Source organism: Hylobates moloch, unplaced genomic scaffold (assembly GCF_009828535.3).
Source record: "Hylobates moloch isolate HMO894 unplaced genomic scaffold, HMol_V3 SCAFFOLD_18, whole genome shotgun sequence".
Taxonomy (NCBI): domain Eukaryota; kingdom Metazoa; phylum Chordata; class Mammalia; order Primates; family Hylobatidae; genus Hylobates; species Hylobates moloch.
The window spans coordinates 46,513,306-46,537,788 of record NW_026652293.1 but is presented as its reverse complement, the minus strand read 5'-3'; the positions used below and the strand labels follow the sequence as shown (position 1 = coordinate 46,537,788).

The 24,483-nt window shown below is 52.2% G+C and overlaps 1 protein-coding gene across 2 annotated transcripts; it reads right to left on the bottom strand.

Moving 5' to 3' along the window:
* On the bottom strand, nucleotides 1-23,387 carry TTC22 (tetratricopeptide repeat domain 22). 2 transcript variants are annotated; one of them, XM_032137674.2, is made up of 7 exons: nucleotides 22,569-23,387; nucleotides 8,636-8,691; nucleotides 8,303-8,418; nucleotides 7,547-7,665; nucleotides 6,578-6,739; nucleotides 2,594-2,746; nucleotides 1-2,050 (listed from the first exon to the last, which is right to left on the bottom strand). In XM_032137674.2, exons 1-7 carry the CDS (start codon nucleotides 23,133-23,135, stop codon nucleotides 1,517-1,519), a joined length of 1,707 nt encoding a protein of 568 aa, XP_031993565.1. In that variant the 5' UTR covers nucleotides 23,136-23,387; the 3' UTR covers nucleotides 1-1,516. The 2 variants fall into 2 exon arrangements, with proteins under 2 accessions (XP_031993565.1, XP_058286846.1); XM_058430863.1 differs by lacking the exons at nucleotides 1-2,050; nucleotides 2,594-2,746 and adding an exon at nucleotides 5,147-6,240.
* Nucleotides 23,388-24,483: the final 1,096 nt, after the last annotated feature.

Below are 24,483 nucleotides of genomic sequence, written 5' to 3'. Positions count from 1 at the left end.
TTCAGTGTTGATCAGTTTATTAGTATTTTTCCAAACCTGAAGAATGGTGAAAGTTTGTGGTACAGTGTGGGGAAAACAGTAAGTGTGGCTTTGGGCAAGCCACTTCCCTTCTATGGCTCTCAGTTTTCCCATCTGCACAATGAGGGGGTTGGAGTGTGTGGTCTCTAAGGCACTGAATTTCAGTCTGTTCTCCATCCATCAGTGGATATGTGAGATGCAATGCAGGGGTGCTGGCCTGTCCCTGGTAATGAGTGAGGATATGAGCAAAGCAGTGAGTACAGCCTGGATTTCCAGCTACTCAGGAGGCTGAGGTAAGAGAATCACTTGAACTTGGGAGGCTGAGGTTTCAGTGAGCTGAGATCTGGCCACTGCACTCCAGCCTGGGCGACAGTGAGACTCTGTCTCAAAAAAAGGATTCTATGACTATGATTCCAAGAGTGTAAAATTCCAAAATGTTCTTTAGAATTAGTAGAATGGTCAAGACTGGCGGCAGGGCCGGGTGCAGTGCCTCACACCTATAATCCAAGCACTTTGGGAGTCTGAGGAGGGTGGATCAGTTGAGGTCAGGAGTTCGAGACCCCTGACCAACATGGTGAAACCCTGTCTCTACTAAAAATACAAAATTAGCCAGGCCTGGTGGTGCACGCCTGTAATCCCAGCTACTTAGGAGGCTGAGGCAGGAAGATCGCTTGAACTCAGGAGATGGAGGTTGCAGTGGGCCGAGATCGTGCCATTGCACTCCCGCATGGGCCACAAGAGCAAAACTCTGTTTCAAAAAAAAAAAAAAAATTGGGGGCAGGTGGCACCTCCTAATGGGTGGCCCTTAGTTTCCCCCAAGAAGAGGGAAATCAAGTGAAGTTTCTATTGATGAGCTCTATTTCAGAGCATAGGCCTTTTGGGCCAAGCTGACCGAGAAGGAGGCCTACTAGAAAAGTAGCAGAGAGGCAGGAATGAGCCCTGAGCACCAGGCTTAGGCTAGGGCCCTGTCCCGTAACTCACTCGCGGTGCCACCTTGCCCTCTGCTTTAGTCAGGGCTTTTCTGGCTGCAGGAGCTGAGACCCCACTCCAGTCAACTAAAGTAAACGGGGCTTTGTCATAAGGATAGAGTGTGGCCTACGGGAGTCCAAAGACAGGCACTCAGGCCTGAGGGATTGATCGCCCATACTAGAAAACTGCCACACTGAGGTAACTGTCTTCTGTTTCTCTCAGAAGCCTCACAACCATCTTGTTTTACCTGTCTGTCTAGAAAATTCTGTCCCTCAACTGGCAGCTTCCCAGTGTTTTCCCACCTCTGCTCCCAGCCTCTTCTGCTCTCGGGAATCAGGCCTTCCAGTCTGGGTGGGCATTTCAAACCGCCCGGGTGTCGCAACATCACCATTCACAATTCCCGACACAGAATCGAACTGGCTCCGCTCCCAGGCCAGCCTAAAGCAGGGAGTCCGTCCGGACCTGGTCCCATCAGCTGGGCGGGGCCTGGACGGGGTCCCAGGGAGCCTCCGGCCTGGGCACCCGAGCCCTAGAATGAGACAGCCCGGCGGTCCCGCGGCGCGGCGCCCTCGCCCTCGCGCTCCATGGTCTCGAAGAGCAGCCGCACCAGCGCCGGCCGTCCCTGGGCCACCAGGGCCCGGGCCAGCCCTAGCACCTCGTCCGTGTGCCCGCGCCACACGCGCTGCAGCTCCTGGCGCAGGCGCGCCGCGGGGTACTTGTCCTGGGCGCGGCGCAGCCAGGCGTCCACCTCGCGGCCCAGCTCTCCGTCGCTCAGCTGTGCCTGGCTCCACTGCGCCAGCAGCGCCTCGAGCAGGCAGCCGAAGCCGTCGGTGTGGCTGGAGCCCGCGTCGTCCAGCTCCACCGCGCGCTTGAAGCAGGCGGCCGCGTTGGCGTCCTCGCCCTTGATGCGCAGGCACTTGCCGCGCAGCAGCTGCAGCTCGGGCAGCGTGGCACCCACCTCCGACTCGCCCGCCTTGGCCAGGAACACCAGCGCCTGGTTCAGCGCCGCCTCGTCCACCGCCAGCAGCTCCTGCACCGCGTCCACGCCCATATAGTAGTAGACCTGGGGTGGGGGACGCGGGGTGAACCCTCCACCGAAGGCGTGGCTCCACGCTCATCCCCGCCTCACGCTTGCTTTAAAAGAAAGTCCACTCCTTCACTCATTCCCACCCTCTCTCCATCGACAGTTATTAATCACACGTTTTATTCCGGCTCCTCTAGAAAAGGAGTACCCCGATTCCAGTTCCAGCCCCTTCACACCTAGCCATACAACCTTGAGTGAGTCAATCTCTGGATCTCGGCTTTCTTGTATCTAAAATTATGATACTGTCACTTCTTGGTAAACATTCCCTGAACACAGATAGAGAATAGATGTCTTTTAGATAAAGAATAATGCCCACACTTCCTGAGTGCTTAGGAAGAGCCAGGCCTTGTTCTCAATACTGTACACACATCGTACTCAGTCCTCACCATGGCTGGAGGAGATGGGTACTGTTATGAGGGAGTGAAACTTTTTCTTCTGCATCCTGGCCTAGCCCTGGCCTAGCCCGGCAAGGAGTAAACAAATTCATGCTCAGCTATTGGCTAAGCCAAGAGACTGCCTTACCTGGCCGATGTCCAGGTACGCCTTGAAGCCTGGGCACACCCTGACCACTTCCTCGAGGTCAGCCTTGGCACAGGTCAGGTGGTTCCTGTCAGGCATGCCCCCGAGACCCATCTTGGCCCGCTCCAGGTCATGCAGGTAGGCCTTGATGTGGATCTGCCAACAGAGAGCCAGCTTGGGAAAGATGACCCAGCCAAGGGCCTCTGCCCCCTCTGCTCTAAATGAACCCAGTCTTTTTTTCAACAGCAACCAGGGAGGTTCTGTGTTGCAGTAGAAAGACCCTGAGGCCAGGACCCAGGAGTCCTAGGTCCTAGCCTGGGACCAACTTGGGCTAGCCACACCCTCTTTCTGGTCCTTAGTTTCCCTGTCTGTGCAATGAGTGAGTAGGATGAAGTAAGAGTCCCTTACTCATTCAACAGATATGTATTGAGTGCCCGCCATGTGCCAGTTCCTATGCTGGGTACAGGAGGTACCATGGTAACAAGATAGATGAGGTCCCTGCTCTGGCAGAACTTAGCATTCCAGCCGGGCGCGGTGGCTCACGCTTGTAATCCCAGCACTTTGGGAGGCCGAGGCGGGCGGATCACGAGGTCAGGAAATCGAGACCACGGTGAAACCCCGTCTCTACTAAAAATACAAAAAAATTAGCCGGGTGTGGTGGCGGGCGCCTGTAGTCCCAGCTACTCGGAGAGGCTGAGGCAGGAGAATGGTGTGAACCCGGGAGGTGGAGCTTGCAGTGAGCCGAGATTGCGCCACTGCACTCCAGCCTGGGTGACAGAGCCAGACTCCGTCTCAAAAAAAAAAAAAAAAAAAAAAAAAGAACTTAGCATTCCAGTAGGGGAGGCAGTCCATAGTCAACAGGACAATTTCAAGTGGTAAGTGCTGACAAAATAAATATGACAATGGGATAGAGGTGATTGGGGAGGATTATTTTAGGTAGGATGGCAGCACCGATTTTGTGAAAGTCTATGTCAACAAGCAGTTTGGGAAGAATGGCAAGTGGCCCCAACTGACAAGCATCACATTACAAATGATCTCAGACCCTTGCTTTCCTGAATTCCTCCATTTTCCCCACACTTAGAGCATTTACGAAGTTTGGAAGTTTAGGAGAGGTGGGTTTGGAAGTTTAGGAGAGGTGGGTTTGGGTTGGGTAGGAGGAAGTGAGGGAAAGGGCATTAGTGTTGTTGAAGGTATTAATGCTTTATAGTCATCAGAAGGGCTTTGGTTATAAGACAGCATCATGGAGGCAGGGGGAGATGAATCTCTGGCTTTCGGGTCAGTTGGACTAGGGTTTGAATTCCAGTCCTTCCCTCAGCCCCTAGCTATTGGCCATGTCATCTGGAGGGAGTTCCACAACTCTATGAACCTGAACCTCATTTCTATATCTGAAAACTTAGTACATGAATATCTTCCTTGGGGAATTACCATGATGTCTGAAAGAACATATTCTAGTCAGGAGCTAGTATATGGTAGGTGCTCAGTTCATTCATTCGTTCAGCAAATATTCATTAAGAGCCTCCTCTGTGCCAGACATTGTTGCAGGCACTGAGAATACAGTAGACAACAAAACCACAAAAATCCCCGCCCTTAAGTAGCTTATATGTTTTGGGGGAGAGAGAAAATAAACATGATAAAGATGTAAACAGTGTGTAAGGGAGTGATTAGTGCTAAGAAGAAAACTAAGCCAGGAAAGGAAAACATAAAATATTGGCGGGGGCTAGGTGTGGTGGCTCACACCTATAATCCCAGCCCTTTGGAAGGCTGCGGCCGGAGGACTGCTTGAGCCCAGGAATTTGAAACCAGCCTGGGCAGATACAGGCAGAACCCTGTATCTACAACAAATAATTTTTTAAAAATTAGCTGGGCGGGTGTGGTGGTGCACACCTGTGGTCCCAGCTACTTGGGAGGCTGAGGTAGGAGGATCACTTGATCCCAGGAGTTCAAGGCTGCAGTGGGCCATGATCATGCTACTCCACTCCAGCCTGGGTGACAGAGTGAGACCCTATCTCTAAAAGAATTTTACAGATAAATTAATTAACAAATTAAATGTTGGCATGGCTTTGACATTTTCAATTAGATGGCCACTAGAAGACCTGTAGGAAGTGAGGGAGGAAGCCTATCAGATGTCTGGGAGAAGAGCATTCCAGGCAGAGGCCCAGGCCAGCAGGGTTGGAAGACAGAGGCATGAGCAGAGGGAGGTGGGGTAGAGAGGTCATGGGGCCAAGGCCATGCTTATGGGCCGCAGTATGGACTGAGGCTTTTATACAGATAACGTGAGTTCCCTCCTCCTCACCATCTCTTCTCCACCATCCTGTGCTCCTCTAGTCATCTGAGTAGTAAGTGTGACCTTTGGCACCACAGAGAGGCCAGGATCATAAGACACCAGACGGTGATGGAGGGAGGAGAGTAAAGTTGGAGTTTCTGATTATTGAATGCAGTTCCTTGGGGAAGTTCCCTGCCTCCCTGGTTCTATGTGGCCTCATCTGTAGGATGGCACATGTCTGGCCTCTCTCACAGGATTCTTGTGAGCATTAAATCAGACCACGAACATGAAAGTGCTTGATGAAATTCAGAATTTTATAGAAATATTTTATTATTTACTATTATGGTTAATGTCATTATTATCTCTAATAATAACCACATCCACGACAGTGAAGGAATTTCACTCCTGCCTCGTACCTGCTGGCAAAGTAATTAAGCCACTGAGACCAAGACTAGGAGTAGATTTGCCACTAGGTCATGTGGATGGTAGTGGAGAAGATGAGGGAATGGGGGGACTCTTCGGCTTGCAGTGAAGTAAACTCGGAGCTCTGAGTCGGCTTCCTGAAGCACGTGGTCTCTGTGTGGGCTCTAGGGGGCAGGTCTGGGACCAGTGTGGGAAGCTAGCAGGAGGCAGACCTCACCTAAGTGTGTAACTTGCAGAGCTGAATGACTGTGCAGTGGACTGCATCAAGAGACAGTGAGATAATTCAAAAATATGCCTAACATTAAATTAGTAGCAGTCAGTCTCTTATGAAATCTTACTGTGTGCTTGAGGCTGAGTTTAACATACAAAACCTAATATAATTCTCATAACAACTCCAGTCTACAGACAAAGAAATTGAGGCTCAGAATCTGGGCAAGAGTATTTTGCCCAAGGTCCCATAGCACGTGGTGTTGTGGGATTTGAACCAAGGCTGTCTGTGTTCAGAGCCAGAGCTCTGATCCACTATATTAAATGACCTCTACTGGCTTTCAGAAAAGCACCTCCTATGTCTAAGGCACTGTGCTTTAGAAGCTACCTCACTGTGTCTGTTGACAACATCTTAAGGAAAGTGTTGTTATTTATAACTTACAGATTTGGGAACTGAGGTTTAGGGGGGTAAGTGGCTTGCCGCAAGTTCCACAAGGCGGAGAAGCCAGATTTCAACTCTGGTCAGTCTGATTCCACCCGTGCCAATCCAGAAGAGGCTGGGGGCTCACTGACCGGGAATTGTAGAAGGGATTCCTGCAGTGAGTGGAGGCTCCTGCACTCTTTCACTCAAAAGCCTTACACGGCTGGGTGTAGTGGCTCACACCTGGAATTCCAGCACTTTGGGAGGTCGAGGTGGGAGGACTGCTTGAGCCCAGGAGTTTGAGACCAGCCTGGGCAATGTAGTGAGACCTCGTCTCTACAAAACAAAACAAAAATTAGCCGGATGTGGTGGTGTGCACCTGTAGTCCCAGCTACTTGGGAAGCTGAGGCGGGAGGAATGCTTGAGCTTAGGAGGTCTAGGCTGCAGTGAGCCATGGTGGCACCACCATACTCCAGTTGGTGACAGAGCGAGACCCTGTCTCAAAACAAACAAAAAACTTTATAGAACCCAACTATGGCTTTTGATGGCTCCTAAGCTCCCTTCCACCATGAGGACTCCCTGACCCTTGGGCCCTGGCAACAGGGTCTTGGCCTCTGGCCCTTGTTTTCTGATTCCCGATGGCAGGGTGAGGTGGGGCAGGAAGTTGACCCACCTTGGCCCTTGTGCAGTATGCCTGCCAGTTGAGCTCTGGATCTCGTAGGACATCCAGGGCCATGTTGCAGGTCCCAGTGGCCATATCCTGCTTTCCCAGGAAGTAAAAGATTTTGGCCAGGCGATTCAGGATGGGAGGTTGGTTCTTGGCAATCTCGATGGCCTAGGTAAGGGAGGAGTGCAAAAACAAACCACTTTCTTGGTCATTAGCCAGAGCTGGCTAAACAGTGCTGAACCACAGGAACCCCATCTCTGGATACAGCTGTATCAACAGAGTGCCCTCTACCCATATCCACCCTTATCCACCTGCCAGTAAGTTGTCATATCATGGAGCCCAACACCTTGGGGCACAACCCATTGGCGCTCAACTCCTGAGATCCTGACCCATGAGCACATCACCGGTCACATCCAGTAAAGCCTTCCAGACCCCAGTCAGACCCCTCCTTCCCAGTGTATGCTCTCCCATCTTCCTGGGGCAGGTGAGAGGAAGGGCCAGAGGCAACCCCCATCCCCCAACCTTACAAAGTACAGGGTTTCTACCTGGGTAATAATACTTACCCCCACTATTGTCATTGCCTGCTTCCCGTTGTAAGTGACTTGTCTTAGTGTCACACAGCCTATGGGCGGGGCTGGCAAGGAGACACCAGCTAAACCCATCTTTCTACTATGCCATTGGGGGTGGAGAGGTAGGGAACTCCTGGCAGAGGGAATACTGTGAATGAAGGCCTCAAGGGAAAAAGTCTAAAGGTCTATTTCAAGGCTGGAGAAATGGGCTGGGGACAGAGTATGGGGAGGGTCTCTTTTGTTTTGAATGAAGAGAGGATGGAGAGCAAGGTCTGGAGTAAGTGTACTTCCTGGGTGGGCCACACGGTGGGGGTTGATGCCCAGAGAAGCCTGGGTTCTGGGTAGAGAGGCTGGGGTGCCAGCCTCCTTCTCAGTTTAGAGGGTGGGTGTAGGTGGGGGCACGTACCTTGCCAAAGCAGTCCAGAGGGTCGGTCCCTGAGTACCCGCAGTCGTGGACGCCCATGGGGGTGGTGGAGAAGGTGTCCTTCCGCTCCAGCAGCATCCCGAGGTAGCACCAGGCCAGGGCTGGGGGTGAAGGGTGGGAGAGGGTCTCTAGGAAGCAGCAGGGTGGAGAGAGGGAAGGGGCCATCTCCATCCTAGGTGTCGCCCATGAAGACAAAGCAAGGGACAGTAGAGTGAGATCACTGAGGGCAACCCAGGGACAGAGAGAAGCAAAGGTGGAGAGAGGGGCCGTGTGAGGGGTTAGTGAACCCATTTTAGTGCTTATTCTGTGTTCAATGTGTCATCAGGGGGACCTCATTTCAGGTATGTAGGTCTCTTCTGACTTCAGCTCTCACCAGCTCTGGTGGTTCTAGTCCCTGTTCTTGCTCTCTGGCCCTGCAAAAAAATGACTCGACTCCTCTCCAACAGAGGCTTCAATCTTCTGACCATAAATAGGTAGAAATAGGGGAAACTACCTCTCACCCTCCAGGTCACAAGCCGCAGACGCGGAAGCCTGCAGTCGCAGTGACTTGTAATTGGCATGTTCACTTGGGCAAGGTATGTGGGCTCCTTGAGGTGCACAGATGAGTGTAGGGGACAGAGCAAAGGAGGAAGAAACAGGAGCCAAGAAGGGGAGGTAGTGCCAGAGGTGGGTGCAATGCCAGCGGGCTGTTGGGCGGGGGGCAGAGGCTGCTGTCCCACCCATCCCCCGGGTCCCTACCTCGGTGGCGGGGGTCCTCGGACTTGAGCACTTGCCGGAGTAGGGCCAGTGTACGGTTGAAGGCAGGCAGTCTCTTCTTCTCCTCACTGCCCAGCTCCAGGAAGAGGCCATCTAGCCTGTGGCCGAGAAGGAGATGTGGTTGGGTGGCACCCCCTCCCGGCTGTCCTGTGTGCTGCCAGCCCTGCCCAGGCCTGTGGTGGTGGGGAGGTGGCAGTTTGGGGAGCCCTTTCCAGTAGGATGGGCCCAGCCACCTCTGCCCTTACCCTGCTGGCTGGGTGCCAGGCCACACCTCTCCCTCCTCCATCCCGTACCCCCGCCACCCTCTTGCCTGACCTGATGTAGAGTGTTGCCATGGTGAAATACCAGCCCCTTTTCTCCTCCATCGGGATCTAGGGAAACAGAGAACAGCCCACGCTGCCATTACTGAGGTGCTCTGGCCATTGTTCATAAACTGCCACACTCGCTGAACCCCAAGAGGCAGCAGGCACAGTGGGAAGGGCTTTGACCTTAAACACCCTTGATTACAGTCCTGGTTCTGCCCCTGACTGGCTGGGTGGCCTTGGGCAAGTCACTTCACTGCTCTGACTACAGAGGCTTTGTGAGGGCCCCCAGTGAGGTGCCCGTCCTAGGGTAGGTTTGAGGAGCATTTCCTCCCCCACCCTCCACAGGGCCCCCAACCCCAGGGCGCACACCCCGCTGCCCACCCTCTCCTCCACGCCCACCTGCCTCCCCGTTTGGTGCCATCCCTGCAGTCTTCACCTTCCTGAGAAAGCCCCTTTGGGCATGTTAAGTGAGCCCAGCTCAGCTGAAGCCCAAGACCCCCCTGAACTGTTTTGCCATTATTATTCCTGCCAACCTTGCTGTGTGACTTGGGCACTAGATAAAATATTTATGCTGTTATTTATGGGAGTAGCTGCTCCAGCTTCGGGAAGGAATTTTAATGAAAACCAATAAAACCCCCAGTGCATATCAGCAGCTCTCCCTCAGGCTCCAGCCCCTCCCTCCACATTCATCTCCGGTCCCTGATCTGGAGGCTTCACTCTGCACTCGCCACTCCCACTGTGGCCTCCTCAGCTGTGGGGGAGGGGGACCCATCATCTCTCTACCACCATCTCCAGCAGCTGGGGTGAATGCATTTGTGAGCACCTATGGCATAAAGCCCTGTGCTGGGTGCTCTGGGAATGTGGCACTGAATGGGACCTGCACCCTGACCCAAACGCACTCACAACCTGGCAGGGGAAGCAGATCCAGCCTTCAGTAATAGGATGCGACTCAGTGCCTGCATGTGCCAGGATCCTGACACCCATCTTCTCCATCTCACAACAAACCTATCAAGTAGCTGTTATCCACATTTTATAGAGGAACATATTGAAGCTCAGAGAGATAAAGTGACTTGCCTGAGGTCACACAGCTTTTGAGGGCCAGGGCTGGGATCTGGTCCCCATTTGTCAGCCTCCAAGGCCCATGCTTGCTTCCCCACACTGGGTTGCCAATAGCTGTGGTATGAAGCCAGGCCTGATCGAGGCCATGAGAGTGGTACACAGGAAGTGTGGCGGATGGGCAGGCCACTCCCAGCCGGGGGATGTGGGCTTAAGGAGGGTCTTGGGTCATATTGGCACTTCAAAGGGTGGGCTCCAGATGGAGGGCTCCTGTGAGCAGAGGCTTGGAGACATTGGGGATGGGCAGCTGATGGGTGTGCAGCACAGAGTGTGGGAATGGGGATCTGGGGGAGCCAATGCTAGCAGGTTAGATGTGGCTGCTCCGGGGACACATTGGATGAATTTGAAGGGAGGGGTCCTTGTGAGTCAGATCCCACCAACTGGTGTGACCGCCCATCAGGACAGGGTCTGGAACCCAGGTCCCAGTCAGACCACCCAAAAGGAGCCCCACTAATTGCATTTCTCAGTCAGTATTCCCTGAATATCTTCTCTGTGTGGCTCTCGGCTGGGCAATAAGGACAGGAGAGAAAAGGCAGGTCCCACGTTTATGGGCTCTGGGTCCTGCAGGAAAGCCAGACCCAAAGACACAATTAGAGTAGAAGGAACACGAGGGCTATGGGAGCCCAAGGAGGTATGCTATACAATCCAGGAACATCCCCATGGCTTTCCAGAGGAGGAAGTACTAGGGCAGGGTCCTCAAGGGCAAGTAGGAATCACCCAGGTGGATACGGTGAGAAAAGGCAATCTAGGAGGATGGGACATCAAGTGCAAAAGCTCAGAGAAGAGCGAGCAAGGCGTGCTGGGATCTGCATGCAGCCGGAGGGCTGGAACCCTGATGGTAAGGGGCGGAGGGAAGAGCCAGCAGGGGCATAATCAGGAGGGGCCCCTGAGTGCCAGGGTCAGGACTTGGAGCTCATCTGCAAGGTAGTGGGGAGCTATAGAAGGAGATAGAGCTGGGGGGTTGGGCGCAGTAGCTTGTGCCTGTAATCCCAGCACTTTGGGAAGCTGAGGCAGGAGGATCTCTGAAGCCCAGCAGCAGTCCAAGACCAGCCTGTGCAACATAGTAAGACCCTGTCTACTCAAAAATCAAAATCAAAATAGCCAGGCACGGTGGTGCAAGTCTATAGCCACAGATACTCTAAAGCCTGAGATGGGAGGATTGATTGAGCCCAGGAGTTTAAGGCTGCAGTGAACTATGATAGCACCACTGCCCTCCAGCCAGGGCAACAAAGTGAGACCTTGTTTCTTAAAAAAAAAAAAAGAAAGAAAAAAAAATTGGCTAGAGCTCAGGAATGCCAAGATCCGACTGATGTGTGCTTTTACATTTGTATCACCTTGAAGGGTAATCCTGTTACTTAGGTGGGAATATGTATACTGGGACTTTAGCTGGGAATAGGACTGTCTGGAGGGGAGAAGGGATGGCCTCAAGGCTTAAAGGGCATCCCTGAGAAGTGAGGAACACTTCCCAAAGCAAAAGGCAGGGATAGGACTCTGGATACCCTTATCTGCTTTACTTACACTGGACCTGGGAAGGAAGAAGGAGACTGGGATTTATGGAGCACCTAGTGTGGGCCAAACTGGCATGATGTGTCAAAGCCTGACCATGCAAAGGATCAGGGGCACATGGGGTGCCTCAGGCTTCCTGGCTGCTTCTTCTTTTTTCTTTCTTCTTCTTTCTTCTTCTTCTTCTCCTTCTTCCTCCTTCTTCCTCCTCCCTTCTTCTTCCTCCTTCCTTCTTCCTTTTTCCTTCTTCCTTCTTCTACTCGCTCCTCCTCCTCCTCCTTTTTCTTCTTCTCCCTCTTTTTTTGAGATGGAGTCTTGCTCTGTCACCTAGGCTGGAGTGCAGTGATGTGATCTCAACTCACTGCAACATCTGCCTGCTGAGTTCAAGCTATTCTGCCTCAGCCTCCCGAGTAGCTGGGATTACAGGTGTCTGCCACCACACCCGACTAGTTTTTATATTTTTAGTAGAGATGGGGTTTCGCTATGTTGGCCAGGCTGGTCTCGAATTCCTGACCTCAAGTGATCTGCCCACCTTGGCCTCCCAAAGTACTGGGATTACAGGCGTGAGCCACTGCGCCCAGCTCCCTGGCTGCTTCTATGTGAGCGATCCCATGACCTCTGGTCCCTCACCTGCTTTGAGGTTGGCTCAACTGAGTCATGGTGGGGAGAAAGAGAACCCATTCTCCCTTCCTTCCTCCTGGCAAGGGAGCCCAGCGTCCAGCAAGAACAGGTGTAGTAGACTTGGGGGGTGGGAATGCGAAGAGCTGAGGCTCGTGTGCCTGGCAGGCCTGGCCATATGAGATGGGCGACCTTGGGGGATGAGTTACCCCTGGCAGGTTATGTCCTTATCTGCAAAGGAGGATAATCATATGGGCCTCTCAGGAGTTGTGAGGGCAGTGCCTGGCCCAGAATAGATGTCTGTTCCCTTCCTCCTGGTCTGGGTAGAGCTAAGTAGGATTAGCGTTCTCTAGGAGGTTACTTTGTCTGCTGTGGTGTGTTTCAGGGCCCGATGAGGCAACGTGGCCTTTGGCCCTAGAATCTGGAGCCATCCTGCGGCACCCTACTGTCCTCTCCCCACTATCCTCCCAGGACCTCAGGACCTCCAGTCCCCTGTTGGGTCCCAGGCACCTTTCTTGCCTCCACAGGTCCCCAGTGTTGGAGACTAATGTGTTCTCCTCAGGGATCTCCCAGCCACTCTCTTGTTTGGTATTCAAGTGGCAAGAAATTAAACTATGTGTCCAAACCACAGTTAGTACATGACAGAGCTGGGGCTTAGACTCATGCCTCCATGATCCTATTCCCAAGCCTTGTCCACAACACTCAGTTATCCTGATCAATCTCCTTACTAGATATCCGAGGACACCGAGACGAGAGAGGTGAAGTGGCTTACCTAAGGTTCCACACTAGTTAGCAACAGAGCTTACAGTCCAGCGGTTTCACCACCACTCTGCGCACTGTTGACTATTACTGATTAATTCAAGAGCCTGGTTACGGTTTTCACTAAGCAAGCAATACCACCACCTGGTGGCAGTATGCCTGAATTGCAGGGGCAACTCCTAAGCGTCAACTCTCCTCCCCTTCAACTTGATGACTAAAATTGATTTTCAAAAAAGTAGCTAATTGGGTGACATCTGTGTGACTAATCCCTAAAGTAGTCCCTCATCAGATCCCGCTTGAGAGCAGCATTTGCAGGAGGGCTTGTGGGGTTGCAGATGGGGTCAGTGGATATGGAACAGAATTAATGGGATACACAGATCTAGTCAGAAGCCTCATTGTGCCTGGGCTTTATTCCTCTATCCATGTGGTGAAGCTGGTGTTGGCTGTTCACTCTGTGGTGCAATTCCGGCTCTAAAATAGACTGTCTCTCTCTCTCTCTCTCTTTTTTTTTTTAGACGGAGTCTTGCTCTTGTTGCCCAGACTGGAGTGCAATGGCGCGATCTTGGCTCACCGCAACCTCTGCCTCCAGGTTTAAGCAATTCTCCTGCCTCAGCCTCCCGAGTAGCTGGGACTACAGGCATGTGCCACCATGCCCAGCTAATTTTGTATTTTTAGTAGAGACGGGGTTTCTCCATGTTGGTCAAGCCAGTCTCGAACTTCTGATCTCAGGTGATCTGCCCACCTCGGCTTCCCAAACTGCTGGGATTACAGGCTTGAGCCACTGCATTTGGCTCTGGACTGTCTCTTTAAAAATCCTTCTGGTTGTAACTGAAGCAGTAACTGAAGCAGCCGCTGAAGCTGTTACCAGGGGCAACCTGGCAAGCCATAGTGCGTTAAATTAAATTAAACAGGCTTGTGACTGCCCCCTCCCCTCCTGGAGAAGGGAGGGGGTAGTCCCCCTCTATCCTGGAGAATAAAGTTGCTGTGAAACCTCTTATGGCTGCAAGGAATTCAGTTACAAGAGTTTACGACTCCCAGAGGCAAGATGTTTAGAGGCAGCCTGGGAGGAGGCTCACAGGACTTCTGCCAGAAGAGGAGTATTTATGGTGAACCTGCCTGGGGTGGGCGGCCTCCGGTCAGGACACCCCCACCTTTCTCTCATTTGATCCTTATCACAATCCCGTGTGCTGGGGATTCTATGGTCTATGAGAGAGGCTGGCCAGCATATGAGTCCAGGTTTATGCTAGAGGAGCTTACATTAGGCTGCTGTTCTGTGGCAGATTCATGGGAGGGAACTAGGCAAGGCCCATGCCGACCCTAAAATGAAATTTGTAGACCCTGGTACGAGCTGAAGGTACGAGTGAGAGACAGACCTCAGGTGAGGTGTTCTCAGCACACCTCCCAGCTCTTCTGAGGCCCTCGCTATTACTTTCCCCTCATATTAGGGATGGGGAAACTGAGGCTGACAGAAGCAGACTTGCCTACTTAACCTGGTACTTCAGGCCAGGTCTCTCTGACTTCAGTGCTCTTCCCACAAGATCTAGCTGCAAGGAGCTAGTGTTTGTACAGTGTTTACCATTTACGAAGGGCTTTCACACAGACTCCATGTGATCCTCAGAACAGCCTCATGGAATGTGAATGGAGTAACATTACCCTCTTTGTACAGATGGGAAGACTGAGGCAAGATGCTATCTTCACAGTCACATGTCCAGTGTGACAGCCTCGACTGAAACTTGGAGACGATGCTCTTTTGCTATACTAATAATAGCAACGTTTGAACACTTACTATGCACCAGGCACTTCATTTACATGTGCTACCCCATTAGACTTTCTCAAGGGTTACCTATGGGGTAGGGATTGTTATTCTCCCAAGTTTACAGATGAGGCAGCTGTGGCACAGAGTGGTTAGGGCATGTGCCCAGAGTGACACAGCTAGCAGGTAGTAGGGCTGAGAACTCTTCGAGTTAGCTCCAGAGTCTTTGCTTCCAACTACCCTAGACAAGTGGTTTTCAAAGTGTGGCCCCCAGACCAGCAACATCAGCAGCATCACCTGGGAATTTGATAGAAATGCAAATTCTTGACCCACTGAATCTAAAACTCTGGGGTGGGAGCCCAGCAACCTGTGTTTTCACCGGCCCCTACTGCATGCTGAAGTTTGAGAACCATTGCACGAGGCTCTTGCTGTACTACCCTAAGGTGGAGCAAAAATGGGCTAGAAGATTTGTCTCTTTTTTAGTGAGTAAAAGGATCAGAAATTGTGATCCTCAGGGAAGCCTGAAGATCGAAGCTCCTGTGGGCTGGGTGAGTAAGCAAAAAAGGTTAGTGACCTGACAAACTGCAGGAAATGGTAGGATTAGGATAAGCCATTACCAGAGCAGGTATGTCTTAACTCGGGTGGGGTGCAAGGTTGGATCTCAGCATCCCATTTACTTCAAAAGATGGCCCCAAAAGAAGGAAATGTTGGGGAGCTTGGCTATTTTAAGTTATTCCAATAGAAGATCTTTCACTACACCAATGACTTACAATATATATGCATTTGAACAGGCTATACAGACACCTTGCTGGTTAAGGAAAATATTTACCTTGTATTTTGAACTTTGCCCCTGATGACAGGCTGTCCTCTAGATGCAGAGTCAGTTCCTGAAAGAGACTAATTTTCTTTCTGGGGAGGAGGAATGAGAATGGACATTTCTCCAGTGTCACTGGGCTCCTCAGTGCATGATGGCACTGGGTTCTCACAGCAGCCTTAGAAGGCATAATGCATCTTCCTCCTTTTACAGATCAGGAAACAGAGACTACGGAAAAAGCCACCGGCCCAGCCCCATAGCCCAGGGCGGAAGTGCCAGGATTCAAGTCCAGATCTGCCTCCCTCCAATGCCCCTGTTGTTTCCACCTCATCGTGCTGACTCTGTGAAGGCTGACACTGCAGAAATAAAAGTCACAAGGTGGCAGGCCTGTGGATATGTCCTTCCTGCACAACTGGAATGTCCTCTGTGATGACACAGAGCAGCCTTTCTGCTCCTGCAGACCGAGCCCCACCCCACCTGGCCCCAGCCTGCCGCCTGTGGGCCATGTACAAGACAGGCAGGGAAGGGGGTTGCTCTTCCCCACACCCAGCTGCGGGTGGTGATGCTTTTGTGCTCCTGCCTTGTCAGGTGTGGGGAGGAAACAGAAGATGAGACTGGAGTCCCACGCCTGCCTCTCACTCCTCTAGGGGTCCTGGAGAGCCCACTGGCATGGCTCAGCTTCTACATCTGCAAACAGGGGTGACCCCACGTGGCCTGCCTGCATCACAGGCATGTTGGCCGAGGTGGTATGCACACAGGTGGAGGGAATTTGGGATTTGGGTGTTAGGCCATGGAAACAAATATTCGGTCCTGTCTTGGGCTCCCTGGACAGTTCCCTGCAGATTTCAAGCTTTGAGCAGCTCCCTGCTGCCACCTCCTTTCTGGTCCTAGGTCTGTCATTGCAAACAGAGGCCCTATGAGTCAGCTTTGCTCTGTGCTGGGTCCCAGACTTGCTGGACTGTGTTGAGCCACTTCTCTGTTTCATTGTCCCTAGTGAGAGGGCCATTCCCTGTCTGGTCCAGGGTCCAAATCCAACTCTAGCACAGGTAGTAGCTGAGTGGGTCTGCAGAAGTCTCTTACCCTCTCCAGTAACAACAGTGATGCCTGAATTTTCTCAGCTCCTCCCATGGGTCTGTGCTGTGCTGCACTCTAACATACATCATCCTTTCTCCTGTAAAAGAGGTGGTTGGACCGGATGATGCTAAAAGCAGCTTTCGCTCTGGGCTTCTGTATCTATGAGGAGGAGGGTACCCAGCTCTCAAACTTCCCAGCTAAGTGGGGAGAGAAGCCAGTAGCAAACTTAGAAGGCACTGATATGCAAAGGTGAGCACCCCAAGGCCACATAAGGCTGGAGCCAGACCCTTAGGAAAGCTGTCTCTCCTCCTGGGCTTTGATGTCCCATAGACCTGAGTTCAGTTCCTGCCAGCCACACGTGCCCTTGGGCAAGTCACAACGCCTCTCTGAGCCTTAGTTTGCTGTCTGTAGAATGGGGTTAATGGATTTGCCAGCATTTCTGTAGGGAAAATGAGATAATCGCTGAAAAGCACTTGTATGCACAATGCCTGGGATATCATCCAGCTTCATCTACCTCCTCTTGTAGCTGAACCAAATCAAACCACTCAGAATTGTGGAGTCGTGTGTGTGTGTGTGTGTGTGTGTGTGTGTGTGTGTGTGTGTGTCTGTGCGCATGTGCACGTGTGGACACGCAATGCATGCATACCAGGGATCCTGGGCTTGCTGACCTATGACACTCTCTTGGGCCTTCCTGCCAGGTCCCCACCCCGCTGGGTGCAGTGATGGATTGGAATGCCCACACCTTTGTTTGTGAGGCTGGCCACCTCCCTCCCCAGCTGCCTCAGCTGGCTGGTGAAGTATGGACAGCCCCGTGTGCACTGGGCCCACCTGGGCAAGTCCCTTCCCCTCCCTGAGTCTGTTATGCCCAGGGTGCAAGGGGGAATCACAATACCTGGCAGTGTGTCTGTGAGATTTGAATAAAAATAAAATGTGCGAAGGCAGGTAAGACCCTGAGCTCAGTGCCCGGTGCACCAGACACCATTGCGGGTGTGGTTCCTGTCATTACTCAGGGCCTGCCCTGGTGTGTGTGTGACTGCATGTGTGTGTTAAGGCACCAGTGTTTTGGGAAAAGGGGAAGAAAATAACATAACTGAGTTGGCTTGGGACAGGGATTTTTTTTTTAATCTTAGAAAATAAGTTCAAGTTACCTTATTTTAAAAAATAGGGATTTTAAAGACAAAATTGAGTTATTCGACTAAATTAAACAATGCCTGCAAACTCCTCTTGGGTGTTCAGCTCTATGTCAAACATTGAGGAGGGTGGATGGGGAAGAGAGAGAAAAGCCCAAGACAGAGTGCCCACACTCTAGGGGCAAGACAGAAACCAAGTTGGGGGGTAAGCCAGAGGTTGGGAGGGCTCTGTTGAAGAGCAGTGGCGAAGTGCTGTGGGCCAGGGCAGGCAGGGAGAAGCCCCAGGCAGGACCTCATGTGCCCCTGCCTGGTGCTTTTCATGTTCTCTCAATCCTCACAGCAACTATGTGAGGTTCATGTTAGAATCCCATTTTACAGAGGAGGAAACTGAGGCTCAGAGAATAAAGACTTGCCTGTAGCCAGCTAGTGATGGAGGCAGAATTCTCACCTGTTCTAACTCCAAAGCTTATGCTCTTAATAGCTACTTATTCTAGAGATTTGCTACCAAGGGTCCATCTGTGAGTGTATGTGTGTGTGATAGATGGCGTGTGCATACACATGTGTATATTTAGAGGGTTGATGGGAGGAGGAGGGGAGTGATCAAAGCGATCTGCCTCGTCATATTTTTTGTAATTTAAGAAAGAGAAACGTGGCTGGGCGCGGTGGCTCAGCACTTTGGGAGGCCGAGGCAGGCGGATCACCTGAGGTCAGGAGTTCAAGACCAGCCTGGCCAACATGGTGAAACCTAGTCTCTACAAAAATACAAAAATTAGCCAGGCATGATGACAGGTGCCTGTAATCCCAGCTACTTGGGAGGCTGAGCTGAGAGAATTGCTTGAACCCGGGAGGCAGAGGTTGCAGTGAGCCGAGATCGTGCCATTGCACTCTAGACTCAGTCTCAGAGAAAGAAAGAAAGAAAGAAATGGTAGGGAATGAAGAGCAAAGAAAGGAAGTCACAGAGACACACCCTTTCCCATACAAACACTGATTATGTTTGGATTATGGGCTGAATGATTAACTTTTATAATATTTTCTTTTATAATTTATTATTATTGTTATTATTTTGTAGTTTAGGTTAGCAGATGAGCAGCTGTTCACAGTTCTTCAGCAGCTCTGTGTCCTTTAAGCTCCAGAGGCTCTTCCCCACCTGGGAGAGTCCCAGCCCCACAAGGATGGAAAATCTCTCACTGCAGGGGGTCCCTCCTCCTCCTCCCTTCTTGGCCTGACTCTGACTTCACCTTCTACCTCATCCTCCCCAGTCTCTGGACACATGGCAACCCACTCACCTCCTCTCTCTCCATGATCCTCTGCCTTAGATTTCCAGGAGTACGCCTGCGAGGGGTCTCCCCTCACCATCCTGCTAGCCACCTGCATTATACCCCACTTCTCTGAACTCTCCAGAAAGAGCAAAGGCTGTGCAGTCAACCAGGGTGGCATGGATTTAACTGCCATTTACTAGCTCTGTGACCCTGGGCAAGCCTCATTCCTTGCCCCAGTTCAGCTGGCACTCAAGCCCCTGTGCTCTGCAGGCCCCACCACGGGGCCTTTGCACGCACCATGCCCCTGCTGGGTGTGTCCCCCCTCATTCCTGCCTGGGAACTCCTGCTGAAGGGGAGTGTTCCCTCTCTGACTCAGTCACTCCCACTTTATCCACAGGGCCCGGACTTCCCAGGTCACTCTTGATACCAACCTTTGGTCCCCATATGCCCAGAGTATACTTTCATTGTCAGCCCCTGGGGCCCTGTTTTTGGTTCAGAAAGTGTGACCTCTGGGTGTACAGCACTTAGAGATGATTGCCAATGACACACGCCTGTGATGAATGCCTGTGTCCTCAGCCAGTGGTAGACACGTCTCTGATTTGTCCCTTTGGCCCCCATTCCCAGAAGAGGGGCTCAGGTAAGCATAGTTAATGAAGAAGCAGATGTTTGCTTCTCCTTTTGTTCAAAGGCTTCTTAAAGGCAGGGACTTCTTAAAAACAGAGCCTGGCACATAGTAGGTGTTCAATAAATGTTAAAATGCTCAGTAAATGCCTCTCAGACATGCCCAGAATTTTCCAGTTTATGGGCATTTTTACTCTCATCATTTGTTGCATAATCCCAATAAACCTGGAGCTGATCAATGTTTATGAAGCAGAAACTCAGGCAAGTCACAAGAGATGACAAGTGACTTGTCCATAGCCACACAGCAAAATAATAACAGAACTAGGTGCTCAGAACCAAACCTCTGACTCTAAAAATGATGCAACCATCATTATTGCCATCCTGCCTGCAACTATCTCTTGAGCATCTACTCTGCCAGGTGCTTTAGAAGCATGATGTCATCTAATCCTCAGATGATAAATGGGGTCTCCAAATGCCAAACTCTCTCTGGAGGTTTGTGTAGGGGGCTGACCACAGCTGCTCTGTGCAGAACTGTGGAGCAGCTGCTGGGCCACGCCCCAGGAGACAGCACAGAGTTGGCAGCCACTCCCCCATGAAGCACTCGGCTCCCTCCCTGGAGTGCTGGGCACCCTGCTTAGCACTCCCTCATCTGGATGTTCACTCACTGGGGAATCCCCACTGTGGCCGTGTTCCCAGAGAGGGAAGAGCCAGCCTCTGTTTGATAGCTACCCCTGAATCACTGCTTTCCTGCTCACCTCCTCCAGGAAGGCTTCCCCCCAGTGAATGGCCTCCTAAGAGCAGGAAAGTGCCTCAGAGACCATGTAGCCCCTGCTTCCTGCACCCCTTCCACAGATGAAGAAACCGCAGCCCGGGGAGGAGAAGGCCCCACTGTGGGTAGTGTTGCAGCTGAGACAAGAACCGAGACCTCCTGGCTCCTAGCCCAGGGCTCTTCAGGCCCCTCTCTGCTGCCATGACCTGCTGTCATGACCACACTCAACACATCAATTTTGGCTGTGCCTTCCACTGAGGGTAGCCTGGCATTCAGGGCCGCAGGCTTAGGATTGAAACAAGAGACCTGGGTTCTTGTTGACCTCATGCAATCAATGGTCATGTCTATACCCAGCTTAGGAGCAGAAGAAGCTCTCCCAGCCGGGGAGAGGGAGGGGTCATCTGTGACCCTGCTCATCCCTGTGCAGGCTCTTTCTAGGTGCTTTACAAATATTAACTGTTAATTATGACATCAACCAAGTGAGGGATGTCCCTATTTTACAGATGACAAAGCCTATGACATATGTAACATTACTATCTCCATCTTACAGGGAGGGAAAAGGAGCTTGGTGGTGCTAAGCACTGATTTGAAGTGAGTGAGCATGGGGGAGCTGGAATTTGGATCCAGACCATCTAACCCAGGGTCAACTCTCTTAACCCCTACCCTGCATGCTGTCCTTAAGTCAGGTCCATGCCCTCCGACCTGTACTTTCTGAGGTCTTGATTCTCACATCTTCTTATTGAAGCCATGAACATTCATGGAAAAGGCACTGAGGGGAGTGTGCGGAGCCTTTGTGAAGGGAGCTGTGCTACCCATGTGTGAAGGCTTGTTATTGACATATCGCAAATCTAAAACATTATAAAACATCATTGTTATCAGCTCAACCTTGTCTGTGCTGTGCCTTCATGGAACCCCTCTGAACTGTGGTTTCCTCTTCGGTAAAAGAGAATAATGCTCTACCACATCATTTTTCTGTTATTCAGTGCCTAGTGTGGCAGGCTGCCTCTGAGATAGCCCCAGTGATCGCCACTTCCAGGTATTCACATCCTTGTGTAATCCTCCCCTTTGAGTGTGGGCTGAACCTATGACTTGCCTCTAATGAGCAGAAAATAGCAAAAGTGGTGAAATGTCCATGTGGCAAGGAAAAGAGGGAAGCCATTTGCAAGAGCCAGTGAGGAACTGAATCCTGCCAATAGCATGTGAGTGAGCTTGGAAGCAGACCCCCCCTAGTCAGGCCAGCCTTCAGATGAGACCACGGCCCAGAGGCACTGAGTGAAGCCATCCTGGATTCCTGACTCACAAAAACTGGGTCATAATATATACTTATTATTATCAGCTGCTAAATTTTGGGGGTATTTGTTATGCAGCAGTAGATAATATACCTAGTATTTGTCTATTGAATGCTAGGCCCTATGCTGCACATATATCCATTCATTTATTAGATACATTTATTGAGTGCCACTGTGTGCCAGGTACTGTGCCAGTGTGTATTGGCTTTACAGTGGTAAACCAGGCAGACATTGTCCTCACTCTCAGAGACCTCACGGTTGAGCTGGGGGTTTGGAAACAGACAGTGTGAGCAGTGCTATGGGAGCCCAGAGGAGGCACCTGACCCAGCCTGAGGAGTTAGTGGAGGCTTCCTAGAGGAGGGGATGTCTGAGACCAACCCGAGACTGAAGAGAACCTTCCAGGCAAAGGTGGAGCCGAAGGGCACCCCAGGAAGAGGCCGAGAAAGGGACAAGGTGAGCTGTAAGGAGATCTGGCCCACGGAGGAACAAGGGGAAGTAGAGTGTGGCAAAAGCCTGGCTTGGAAGGGGGAATGTGGCAGAGGAAGGACAGAGAGGTAGATCATGGAGGATGTCAGATACCCACCAAAGAGCCTAGGACTTATCTGCCAGGCAGTGGGGACATGGCCAGCAAGATGGAGCACCACTACACTGGCAGCAGACGGGAAGATGAAGCAGAAGGGTCAAGCTGGAGGGCAGGACCCCAAGGATGGGTGACAGCAGCTACCCTGGTGCAGGCAGGAAGGCATGGAGGCTGGGCTGGCAGAGGAAGGCTGGAGAAGTGTGGAGAGACCTCAGAGATAACAGGAGGTTGAGGGGACAAGATTTGGGGGCCGAATGGATGGGGATGGAGGTGAGGGGGAGAGAAGAGGTGGGAATGTGCTCAAGTTTCTGGCAGGATGCCTGATTGTGCCTTTTACTTAGGTGGGTGTGCACAGGCGCAAGAACAGGCGCTTGCTGGCAGGAGCAAGGTAAAAAGGATGAACTGTCCAGGTTGGGCTTGTGCTGTTTCCAAAAGAAGCTTGGGCAGGCAGTCCCACTAGGAAGTGGGTCCACTCCCTAGACCAGGAGAGGGCTACAGGCCTGGCTGGGGCAGACGGGGGATGCACATTGGAAAGGCATTTGGGAGGCCAAAAGACCAGGGTTGAGGGAGAGTCAGGGGTACCGGGGCATCTCTGCAGACAGAAGGGACCATGGTCACAGTCCTCCCAGCGGGAGGTAGGGAGACAGGGGTCACCCACCTGCTGCCCGTAGCCTAGCGCCTTGTCGTAGAGCGCGATGCCTGCCGCCAGCCCCCGCGCACGCTCCTCTGGGCTGGCGCAGCCCACGTCAAAGCCGTGCGCGTAGCCCTGCTCGGCCAGGCAGCGAGCGGCGCGGAGCTGGGGGTTCCCGGCGGCCTCGGGCTCCTCCGCCAGGCCCATGAGGCCGGCCAGCCGCGCGGCGCACGCCTCCTCCTCTTCCTCCTGGCCCAGCCGCCCGTACACATGTGCCAGATTGGCCCAGGCGTTGAGGTTGCCCGGGTGCTCGTGGGCCACCTCGAGGAAGCACTCGCGGGCCTCGTCCAGCTCCTCCAGGTAGAATGCGAAAGCGCCCAGGAGGTGACGCACAGCGGGGCGCTGCGGGGCGGCCGCCAGCTCAAGCTCCTGCCGCAGACCCTCCCGCTGCAGCTTCAGGTCCCGGGCGCGCTGTGGGGCCGGCGAGCGCGGCTCGAAGTTCAACTGCATCTCCAGGTGAAAGTGGCCCGGGAGGTAGTCCAGGTCGTCGATGAGGGCGTCTAGATCGTCGGCCACAGCCTCCAGCTCCGCCATGACTGCTCCCTCTGCTCCCCTGGCCTCGCCCTTGTCCCTGAGGCTGTGGAGGGCAGTGGATCGGGGCGTTCCCCGAGCGAGCTCCGTGCGGGAGGCGAGGGGCAGCCGGCAGAGGCCCCGGGCGCTGCGGCCTCTCGGTCTCAGGGCGCCTCCCGCAGGTGGGTGGGCCCGAGGAGTGCCCTGTAGGTGTTTCCGCTTTCGCTGCTCAGCGGCTTGTAGATGCTGACATTGCACAACCAGATGTGCCAGAAAAACAGGCGCATTGTCAAATATGGGGCGCGCAAACCTCGGTGCAAGGCAAAAGGCGTGTTTTTACTCTGCTAAGCAGAGGAGAAAACTGAGGCTCAGAGGAGGAAGAGAACTTGCCCAGGTCACAGAACTGGGGCGTACCCAAGTACGTAGGCCTGGAACCCCAGTTTGCTGAAGGCCGGGCCCTTCCTCCAGGGGCGCTGCTCCGCCCTGTCTGCTTGAGCTGTCAGGATTGGCTGTTCTAGCTGCGGCAGCCACCCTCACTCCTGCCGCTGTCCCATCCTCTCTGCAGGTCCTCAGTGCTTTTCCTCAGAATGGAGCCTGCCACCTCCCTTCTCTCTTTTTTTGGCCATTATTTATGACGCTTCTTTCCTGGGGTTTCTCTGTGCCCTCTCTGCTCAGCAGTGAGCTCCTGTGCAAAGACTATGGGCTGCATGTGCTGGTTCTAATCCTGCTTCTCCAACCCTAATAAAGTATGACCTGCCACCCTTTCATCACCTGTGACACGAGGATGACAATCCTTCCTCATTTATCAGGTAAGCCTGATAAATGGCCACTCTGGATAAATGTCAGCTCCCACTCCTCCAGCTTGGTTCCCATCCCGTCGTGCACTCCACCTGTGGTCCCAGTTTTCTTGCTTTGGCCAGTGTTCCTCCCAGGTCTAGAGTGGTCCCATAACCTCTAGCCTAGAGGCTGGGTGGCAGTGCTCCCTGCTGCAGGGGCCAGTTCCTCTCGCTCTTCTTTCCACCTGGGCCTGGCTCCTGCCATCCTTGTTGTTTCATCTTGATAGACAAATGAAATATATATCTAGATGAAATCTAGATAAAGTGTCTATGAAGTTATAGATGTAAATATTTATATTTCATATAGATGAAATATCTATATATTTCAAGATGAAGCAACAGAGACCAGCATTTCAAAAGAGGAAATAAAGCCAGTTAGTAAACTTGAAAAAATATTTGGCATTAGCAAAAAAAAAAAAAAGTTAAAACAACATCCTGGTGCCATGTTTCACCTGTCAATTTTTAAATATAAAATTAATTTTAATAATTTTTAATCGAAAATTTTGCTATAAATTGCTGGTGATCCTGTGATGAAA